Genomic DNA, 10,806 nt, shown 5'->3' with positions numbered 1-10,806 from the left:
TTGAGCAATAATTGGCCATCATTAATAATCAGAGCCAGGAGGCCGAGCCTGTTACTACAGCGCTGCACACAGGCCTGTGCAAATCGTTTGGCTCAACCTGAGGCCCTTTAGGCCACTAAATCCAATGTGGCCGCTCATCTGATCGTTTTAAACCTGTTTTAAGTCGTTTTTGGTACATTCAAAGTGGAAGTGTAGGCTTTAGGTTTTTAATGTGTATATCGCACATGTGTAGCATTCATTTCATTCTTTAAGGAAATTCTTTAAGTGATGAAATAGGACATAATGTTATCAATGAAGTGTTTTCTGTGTGTTGACAATACCACACATAACGATCATACCGCGTTTTGTCAGTTTTCAACCAGTGAATCATTAATTTGACCTTAAACACTTCGGTGGATGTAAGCAATCATTACATCATTTAATCCGAATTCTGTCGGAAAATACAAAAAGAAAAGTTATGCAGTGATTTGTGTTAAATAGTAATAAATAAATGCTGATGCAAAAATTACCGAACAATTTGTCTTCTTTGTATCCGCCTCAGAAAATGTTTGTGTGGAGAGCGAGAGGGTTTGCTTCATTAGATTCTGAGAGGTGTGGACTAATTTCCGCTTCTTATTTAACAAAAAATAAATGTAAACATACGTTTAAAAATATTAAAATGAACCCAAGAAGCACGGTGGCCTAAAAATGTATTCATGTGTATTGTTTAATGGTATCATGCGTTTGACGTTTATAAAATGGATTCTAATAAAGAAGGTGAGCCTGGCTTTACATAATTTATTTTCATTTGTCAAACCACGTGTTTCCGTCTGGAAGGAGGAACTCTTAACCTAAGCCGAGGCCTGATGGAGCAGGCGAACCACGAAGTGTCCGTGAAAAACTTCACCGTGAACACACTCAGGCCTGTGAGGCCTGAAGGCACTGAAGGTGACCGTGTGTCACCTCACTCAGGCAGTGGTGTAAGCACACTGTTTATTTAATCACACACAGCTGAAGCAAGATATTAGAAAAATAAGAAAAAGGAAATTAAGACAGGAAACAAAAGCTTTAATCGGTGTAAAAAAATCATAATAATAATTATAAGCTGCACACATAAATAAGCTGAAGCGCATTAATAAGTTAAAGGTTGCCAGGTATTGATCCTAAAAGTCTTCAGACGTCTGCCTGGGACGTATTTGATGGATTGTGGCCATTCATCTGCAGAGGAGGAGGATGGCTCAGAGGCTCCGACGCCCCATTTACATCATGGTGTTCATCTCCGGGTCCAAAACGTCGGAGAAGACGTGACAAGTACGTGGAGCAGTGAGATTTCAGGAGCCATCCACACACGAGGCCGCAAACCAAAAAGACCACAGCTGTGATGCAGACAGCGACCGGAGTTCGTCCATTTGCTTCTGAAGTCGTCTGTGTTGGCTGCAGAGGATACAAGAGCAGAAATGTGATCAGATTCATGGAACTTTACATGAAGCTGTTTCAGGTCTGACATATAGCCGTAATGATGTTATCTATTCAATCGGGGGGCACCACATTGCTCTTTATGTGGTGTCTTAATACTGAATATCTTCCTGTGGCAGGCTAAATATGTGTCAGTAGTGATGTCATATGACATGTTGCAAAAATGGGTTGCATTTATGTTACTGGTATACATTTTTACATAATATAAAGTATCATATCGCATTATCTGTTATATAGCGACATGCATTTATGTTCATTAGCGCACAGAACTGTGAGACAAGCCGAGAAAAGTCTCAGAGTGTGGGGCTCCAATGATAATGGCCTTACCAATCGCCAGCAAAGCGCAGTACATGTACATTAATGCAAATATGTATGACAACTGGAAACAACAAACTTGTTTTATTGATTGAGACAAATAAGACGCTCTGCAGTGTCATCAGAATATGAAAGCACGCGAAGAGGAAATACGAGCTGATTCAAGAGTAAACAAATGCGTCAAAGCCTCGATAGTTTCGCCTCACTTGACAGAACTGTGACTGATGTGGACAAGAAGACTGATGTGATAATGTGATTTACTTTTTCAACACTTTGATTTTGTTTTTTTACTCTTTACATATCAGCATAAATAGTAATAGTAATTGTAATTGTAAATTTCCCTGATATGATTTGGAGGTTGCATCCACACCTGAGGGAGCAGCTTCACCACCAGTTGGGCCTGCACTAAATATGCACCTATAGGTAAGACACTGGCCTGATGGGATTGACCTCAGGACTGCTCCACCGTCCTGCACTCAAAGGATATATTAGTTTTAACTGAAGATTAGGTGCTCTGTGAGGCACGAAAATGCTGTTTAACAATATTTGACATGGTTTTAACATGTTTATAATGCCTGTCTTTCATTGAACAGGGTTGAAAATCATTGTTTTTGTGTTTACTCGGAAAAACAAGGAGTTGTGGATGGACTGTGAAAATCAAAGACAGATGTAGTTCTATAAATAAAGGAACAGTAATTTTGTCTTCCTCTAATAATGTGGGTAACATGGTTGCACTGGTTTCTGACACACTCAGACTTGTCAGAAATATTACACCAAATATGAATGACCTATGTTTGACTCATAGTGTCAGCATGGGACTCCATCATTTCACTTCATCTTGCAGGATGCAGCGTCTTTCTGTTGCGAATGCTCAGCAGAAAGACGCAGGAGAGGAGCAACCAACACAAATCGCGCTGTTTTCTTTGGAGTCACGTGTGAAAATAAATGAAACACACATTTAAAGTCAATGTACTCACCATCAGTGTAGGCTTTAGCGTGCTGGTCAGGGATTTAGGGACGGTCTCTCGAACTCGCAGGCGCACAGCTGAGCGGTGTCGCTCCGTCTTGTCCACGTCACAGAAATAAACGCCTTGATCCCTCAGGTGAACTCGCTTTATGGTGAGGGACAGGTCTGCCCTTTGGTACCAGTCTGATGATATTGATACCCGGCTTTCAAAGCCATTCCCCTCAGTAACCTGGGGAGGATTCAGCTCCAGCACCACCTCTCCGTCTCGCCTCCACTGCGCAGACTTCACCCTCTGACCTGCTGTGATGGAGCGGCACGGCAGTGCAGCATCCTCACCCTCATCTACAACAACTTCAGAGGGCAGGAATACTTGCAGATCAGTGAGCTCTAGCTTCCCTTTCTTCTTGCATGTAAAGTCATACATGCCCTGGTCATTTAAATCTACACTTGTCAGTTTTAAAGAATCGCTGCTTACAGTCACCCGGTCAGTGTAAGCTCGCCCCGGCTCCCAGTGACCATGAAGAGACGCCACCACCTGAATGCTGCCGTCCTTCAGGTGTAGATTCAGTGCTCCGTGTCCCTTCATGCACTCGTCTGAGAGGGGAAACTTAACATCATCCCCTACACTCGCCTGGATCAAGTCTCCAAAGACCTGGCTGATAAAAACTAGAAGAAAGGCTGCAGAGACCGGTAACCGCAGCATGCTGGCAGTGTGGCAGTGATGAGACTTCTTGAATCCAGCTCAGCGAGCGCTGGTGGGTCGATGCGGGTAGATGTAAAGGGTCGGTTTGGAAGACAAAACCCCTTCTAAACGGGGGCGAACAGTGGTAAGCCAAGGTAGTTTATAATAAAACTTTATGAAGTTAATTATTATTAATTTGCCATAAAAACAAAGAATAAAGCAGCCTTGGCCAGGGGCAACAAGAATTAAATATAAAAAAGAAAAGAAAAAAACAGCGGCGAGCGGACACGAATATTAAAAACCTTTGAAAGTCCCATAAAATACTAGGACAGGCAGTATCCCCACATGTCCTCTTCACTCCCTCCTTTCGCTGCCGAACTAATGGAAAGGAGAACAGCGGCTGTCACTTTTCTCATAAATACCGACGGTTTCTCATTGATCATCCGGGTCGATACTTACCCCGGGCAGACGCCTTTACCTTTGTCGGCAGCTTTACAACGGTGATTCGCGTTTCGCCCCGTCAAGCAGACTGGAAAGTTCTCCTGTACCTCCGGGCACTCCGTTGAAAGGTGTATCCCACGGCAGTCTCCGTCTTTGCCACTCTGCGAGGCAATAAGGGGATTGGTTCTCGGTGCCCTCAAGGCTCATCTTGATTGGTTAGTTTGGTGGCGAGTGTTCACGTGTGGGGCGAAAATGTACGCACGCGCCCGCAGAAACACGCTCCCAGTTTGTACCGCTGAACGGGAGATTTTGGCTTCATTTTTGCACACTGGTAGGAGGCGATGTCGCGTCGTCCATCGTTTATACAGTCATTGGTTTGTAAACAAACCTAACTGTACAAACTTACGTCATTTCAATTCCTCCCCTTCCGTTCCTCCGACCATCGCCGAAATCGCTGTCATGTCCTGTAGCGAGTGTTACATATTTATTTCACGTTTACTTTTGGTCCGTATTAGTCTAACACAAACAGTTGTAACGCATTTTATAAATCCAATTTCATTAAAAAAAATCAGAAATATTAGAGAGGAATTTTACATACAAATTTTAGTGAGGAAGACCAGCTGTTTATCATTACAGAGCAATTCATTTGCCTTAAAGGAAAGGAGCCACGTCTATTTCCTGCTTTTTACGTTCTCGTCATAGAGTTGATAACGGCGGGTAACAGAGGAAGCTGAGTAAAAGATTAATACAAATAAGATTTACACCATCGGTCTATGCAGTAATCTAGTTAAAGACATGGCAAAGTTAGTAAGGAGCTTTTTCTTCACTCTGGATTTAAGAGGACCAGTCGTATTTCAGGTAACCGTTGTACCTCTGCTAGCTGCTCGTTAGCTTCGCTGAAGCTAGCAACAATGTTCATGGTTTCTCATGAACATCCAGCAAATGTGAAGTCGTTGACACGTACGGCTGGTTATTGGAACTGCTCAGACAAAGTTTAACTAACGGACAATGGGGCGACTCTATTAACTTGGCCAAAGGAAGGACTCTGCTTAGCACGGTGGCCTTGTTAGCATGCTAAGTTGGTGTAGCCTGTGCAGACTACGTGGACCAATACAAATATGGCTTTTTCTTTGCCGTTTTAGCTCTTCTGTGCGACCAGAATTCAAGTTACGCTTATTTTGACTAGAAAAATCACAAATAGTGTTTGTGCAACATTTTAGTAATGCGTTATAAACACCCAAAACACGCAACTGAAACGAGGCAGGGTGTGGCAGCGGAAGAGCATACACTATTGCCTAAAGTAATCACTTGTCTGCCTTCACAGACGTGTGAACTTGAGTAACATCCCATCGCATGAGTTGTTTTTTTTTTTAATGAAGACGTTCTCTCACTGATCCACTTAGTGAATACACTGAGCTTCAGCTGGCAGACAGTCTGCTCTCCCTGAGCTTCTGTATAGGCTATCAGTCAGCAGCTGTCTTAATGTCGGCTGACAAGTCTTCCATGCGTCGCACAACTGGATTTCTGGACATGCTGACGTTGTTGAAGTCCTGCACTTTTTCCAGGCACATTATTTCAGTGACTTTAGCGAGGCCGTGTTTTATGAGGTCTCCATCTGAAAAAGACTTGCCATGTCTTGCGATGAGTTGGGCGACCTCATAGCTGGCTATTGAAGCCTTTTTCCTGGACAATTTGAGCACGAAATAAATACTGTTGCTGACCCTGCAGGAGAGCTACCCTTTCTGCTCTCGCTCAGCACTAGTGTAGGATGCATAGGCCTGATGTTTGGTTTCATAATGACGTTGTACATTATACTCTTTCATAACTGCCACAGTTTCAGTGCAGATCAAACAGACACACTTCCCCTTGAATTCTTTGAAGAAATATTCACTCTCCCACCGTGTCTGAAATTTTCTGCACTCACTTTCTATCTTTCGCTTCTTTGGTTCTGACCTATTTAGTAACTTGGGGTAAATTTCTTCTGTGATTGTCCTTTTTGGTGGAGCAACTGCCTTGATCAACAGTAGCTGGTGTTAAAACTAAGACGTGCAATACACTCAAGCAAAAGTTGAAGTGCGGGCCATATTCTATTCTATTTATAAAATTACTTGCGGGCCAATTTAAAAATGGGCCCGCGGGCCGGAGTTTGGACACCCCTGCTGAAACTGAACGACTTGTTCGCTTCACTGAATGTAGTGTGTGTGTGTGTGTTGTGTGCGTGCGTGTGTGCGTGAGAGTCGTCTTTTATCAGTATTGATGGTGTTTAAACGGGAAATTACTCGCACAATGTAACTGAAGTAGCTTTAAGTGGTTAAAGTCATTCAATAGTAGATTAGCGTTAGTTTAGTGTCATTAAGCCTCTGGACGAGTCCACTGAGCTTCAGCTGGCAGACGGCCAGCCTGTCAGCTGTCTGACAGTTGAAGCTTGGCTCAAACTGGCTGCTGCAGAACTTACTTTGTTTTGTGAAGCTCAGTGGCTTGTTAGCTTCACTAAATATAGTGTTTGTTTGTTTGTTGTTTTTCTTTTATCAGTGTTGATGGTATTTACACAGGGAGTCATTCACATGCTAATTTGTGTAACTGAAGTAGCTTTGAGTGTTTGAAGTCATTCAACAGTAGATTAACTTTGGTTTAGTGTCATTGAGCCACTGAATGAGTCCACTGAGCTTCAGCTGGCAGACGGCCTGATATTTATCTTGTCTGATGCATTGATCAGATCAGATATTCAGGCCCATAAAGCACACTCAAATTATGACTCATGTCTGTAAAATGAGGCTGTTGGTTAACGATTTTCGTGAGCAATCACTGCATGTAGAAAAAGTAAAGCTTACTCTGTCAGACTGTATTTTGTAATTTGTCTTGTATGATATTCACAAAGAGCGGCCTAGCTTTGAGTCAACAGTGTCAGCGGATTTCCCCTGTAGTTTATGCGCTGCCTCAAAATAAATACTTCGTTGTCGTCCAGTTGTCATACAGATTTGTTGTGTAGTGTAAGTGAGGGTAGCAGGTGGGAGAGAAGCAAATGAATGTAAACAGCTAGCAGAAAGACAGCAGAGGTTAACTTCACTAAAGGACAGAATCTCACACACAGCCTTGTCTGCTGGGTAATAAGTCGGCTTTAACCTCTTTAACTTAAACTAGTTCCATTGTCCCTCGTGTCATCTGAAATGTTCTCGGCTTTCATTAGAAAAGTTTTTCTATCATTGCTGCGTGTCGGCACTCGCAGTATCATTTCTTGGCAGTATGCCATGGATGCTGAAGAAGTGTGTTTGTCATGTGGGGCTGACACGGTCCTTGTTTTCCACCCGTCGTCTTCTGTTTCTTGTTTGTTGGTCCTTCTCATGTCACCTTTGATTCCACACTTTTATTACTTGAGCCTCAGTGAGTGTGTCGGGCAATGATACTCAGCACTCCTGTTATTTCAGCCTCAGAGTTCTCCTTTATTTACAGTCATTTTTATTTGACTGATCAGTTCTGAGTCTAGTCATTATTTACCACAGACGATTGTGGTCCATGCTCTCATTTTCTCACTGTTGACAACACTGTTACTCTTATCAGTGTTATCTTACATATATTCAGCAGTGCTGTGTCTTTATCACCAAGTGGAACACAAAGCTCTGAAGTAGCTGCAACAGTGAGCTTAGATTGAGCCCCACTCAGCGCCATAATTTTAAAATGTAGCACTAGCAGTGAGTCAGACTTTGTCACCAGGCCCCACTGATGTTATTGTGACAGTCAGAACAAAATGCCTTTGAACTGAACTCAAATGTTGTACTCAGTTAATGCCCTCACTTTTTTCCACTTTCAGTCACATTCAAACACTCACATTATCTCTTGATGAACTGAGCATTTCCAGGAAGGACCCAAATTCAGAAACCGTTCATTTCTTTCTTTGAGGTGATCCCGACTGTAAAACTGATGCCGATCATTTTAATGCAAATTTGTTGGCAGGTCAAAGTTATGTCAGTATTTTGCAAAATACTCAGATGTGTAAAGTATTGTGTTTTTGTTGGCGTCTGACCTCTTGTCACTTTCACACTATTGTAGCAGCATCTTCTTGGCTACAAAATCGACACGCTGCTCTCGTCCCAACACGCGTCTGTACTTGTGTCGTGTTGTGCAGGATAAGGAACATGTGGCACAGTGTCACTATATCATTAATATTGTGATGTGACACTTTTTTAATCACATAGAAGTTTATCAGAATCAAAGGGTTTTATTGCCAAATGTTGAGCAGGTTTACAACATTAGGAAATTGCTATTATGTTGGGTGGTATAATATGACACAGCCTTAATCAAACTATCAAGTCCAGCACTAAAGCGAGAGAGTCACTGTGAATTTCTTCTGACTTCCTTTGAAAGATAACGCGTGGAGTCAAAGGACGCTTGCTTGGGGTTTATGCTTAGTAATAATTTGTTTAAAAAAAAGCCCCCAAAAAACCCCCAAAATAACTGCAGTCTGCTCTTCACGTTCTCCTGAATGTGTTGTTCTGCATATATAGATGGAGCTTCACGTTAATCAGCTGTTCACTAGAATTTACATGAATCTCTGTGATATGATTATGTGAATATGCTGGGGTAGTTTACAGTAAAGGCAGTGAGTGAGTGCTGCTTTATTTGACTGAAATCTGTGCGTTTACCTTTTATTTCTGTTAAATCAAAAAGCTCAATAGGGACATGTAAATGTGCAGGAAAGCTCTGTCTATAACAACAGATCGAGCCCACTTTGATCTCTCAGCTGAATCTGACGGTGTCTGCAGCCACACAGTGGCGCTGCCTGCATGTAATGCACAAACATCCTTATCATATGGCCATGAAGGCGATACCATCCCCTAGAACAACAGTGTTACAAAGAGAAATGAAACTGTTAAAGAGATTCAGTTCTTAAGTATGTGTCCCTTCTTTGCATTAACTGGCCCAACAAAACCTGCAACCACCTCCGAGGTCTCGATGTTGATTTCCTAATTTCTTCTTTCTTTCAGTCTGTGTTTGCTTTCATACTGAAAGTACTTTAACACCTGCTTCAGTCGGAAACAATGACAGAGATCAGTAAGGGATGTAAAAAAAATACAAAAGCAAAAACAACTGCACTGGAGGAAGATAAGTGAGGAGTGCTGCAGACGTTCAATGATCTGTGCACTCTGACTATTCATCTAAAGGTGAAATGTACACAGATGGAAGTGTTGTCATCGCAGTCAGTGACATTTCACTTTGCTCTGTCACCATGTAACCACATCCCTGTAATCAAAACAGTCTCAAATATGTTGAGGTTCAAATAACAGCCTGCCTTGAAGACAAGGAGTGTGAGCCAGTGCACGTGACTGACACCATCAAATATATTTAACCAGTTACTCCACTCATTTTACACTCATGCATCGTTCATATGCTTTGTGTTACGCTCACCGGTTCTGTAGTAAATCCCACCCAGTTAGTCTTTAGAGACTGGAATGTGTAAGTGTGTCTATCTGATGTTGTTAATTAGAGAAATCCAATCAGCCACTTGAATTTTCAGTTTTCATCTCAGAAAATTAAAAACATCATTTTAGGCTTAGAAAGCTGCAATTTTACTGCAGAATTTCAAACAGTGCAACATTTAAGAAGTTTCGTCTTCCTTTCTCTGTTTCCTCTTTCAACATTTCTTTGTTTCACTTTTAACCAAAACGTGCAGTTGAAACGTGAAACACAGGTTGATTGGCTCGATTCTGTCGTTGCAGTGGAGTGAATACTGAAGGGAAAGTTATTTGCATATACTAAAGACACACTATAGATGGATAGGAATCCTTCACAGTTTGAACATCACATTAACATGAAATTGGGCAGATTTAGTGACATTTTGAACATTCACTAAGTGCTGTGCAGCTGAGTGACTTCAGTCTATTTATGCATTACCTCTTTGTTGTGGTCTGGCACATACTGTGCATTCACACACAGTTAAAATGTGGTTTTATTTGCATAAACTGCTGAGGAGCATCAGTTCATTCATGCACAAGTAAACACAAAACCCCATTTGAGTTTTTATCTGATGCTGCCTGCCTCATGAACTGATGAGAGTTTCTTAACAGCAGCCTGACATCAACTTCAGGACTGATTTATAATACTTTTATTTATCCTGAGGATCAACTGAGGATGATCCTCTTCTTAGTATCATAAAGGACAGGTACTCGAGAGGGGATATTTGATTAGTCACAGTGAGTGAGTGACAAATCTCTGTCATCTTCAGAGATGCTGTAGTTCTGCAACACATGCACTAGTTATCATGCAAACCATCTTGTACAGGAAGTTGATAAAATCTAAAGGACACTCGCTGTACCAGATGTTTTACAGGGTGTGAATATGATCTAGTTTTAATCTATATTTTGATTAAAATTATGAAGTCAAAACAGTTTTTACAGAGACAGTCATAACTCCAAAAATGTATGTTCCTAAAATTTGTAAATACATTCTGTATAAAATGTTTAAAAGTGAGAGATTAATCTGAATTCTCAGAGAGAAGTTCAAATGATGCATATGGTCAGTGAAAGTGTGAGTGAAACCTGGTCTCCCTGGTGAATGTGCTGTCAGTTAAGTGACAAAGCCTTAATAAACCAAAACCTTTAATGCATTAAAGCTCCAACTAATGTTCCCAGGTCTGGTTATGGCTGATGGGGTATTGTTGTCCCCCCAGCAGGCGAGCAGTCACCAGTATTTTTACTGATGGCTCTGTTTGTGTTTGAGTTCGGTGCCCTGCGTCTCCCTGGTGGTGCTGATTTTCTTTGAGCAGTTTGATTATTAACTGAGGAGTTAAAAGGCAGGAGTTTGTGGAGGACCTGGGCTTCTGAGGGTCCTGCTGCTGCTGGTCATCACCCTCCTCTGCCTGGGCATGGCATGCTTTAATACCCAGTTAATGTGCAGCCTTGTGTACATGCTGCAGTTTGGAGAGCAACACCTGCACTTCAGGTAACATTGT

General features: G+C 41.9%; 1 protein-coding gene and 1 long non-coding RNA gene across 2 annotated transcripts in view; one reads left to right on the top strand and one right to left on the bottom strand.

Moving 5' to 3' along the window:
- Positions 1-756: 756 nt before the first annotated feature.
- LOC102310237 lies at positions 757-4,353 on the bottom strand. Its single transcript, XM_042214919.1, has 2 exons — positions 2,748-4,353; positions 757-1,413 (listed from the first exon to the last, which is right to left on the bottom strand). The coding sequence occupies exons 1-2, from the start codon at positions 3,438-3,440 to the stop codon at positions 1,153-1,155; spliced, it is 954 nt and encodes a 317-aa protein (XP_042070853.1). The 5' UTR covers positions 3,441-4,353; the 3' UTR covers positions 757-1,152.
- Positions 4,354-4,518: 165 nt separating this feature from the next.
- LOC102310024 overlaps positions 4,519-10,806 on the top strand; it is a 14,256-nt gene continuing 7,968 nt past the window's right edge. The window contains exon 1 of the long non-coding RNA XR_317543.2: positions 4,519-4,718. This is a non-coding gene — a long non-coding RNA (uncharacterized LOC102310024). The remainder of the gene's footprint in view (positions 4,719-10,806) is intronic.

The sequence above is a fragment of the Haplochromis burtoni genome, unplaced genomic scaffold (assembly GCF_018398535.1).
Source record: "Haplochromis burtoni strain Fernald_Lab_line unplaced genomic scaffold, NCSU_Asbu1 Contig_628, whole genome shotgun sequence".
Lineage (NCBI taxonomy): Eukaryota > Metazoa > Chordata > Actinopteri > Cichliformes > Cichlidae > Haplochromis > Haplochromis burtoni.
The sequence above is the reverse complement of the archived record's forward strand: the minus strand, read 5'-3'. Positions and strand labels throughout refer to the sequence as shown.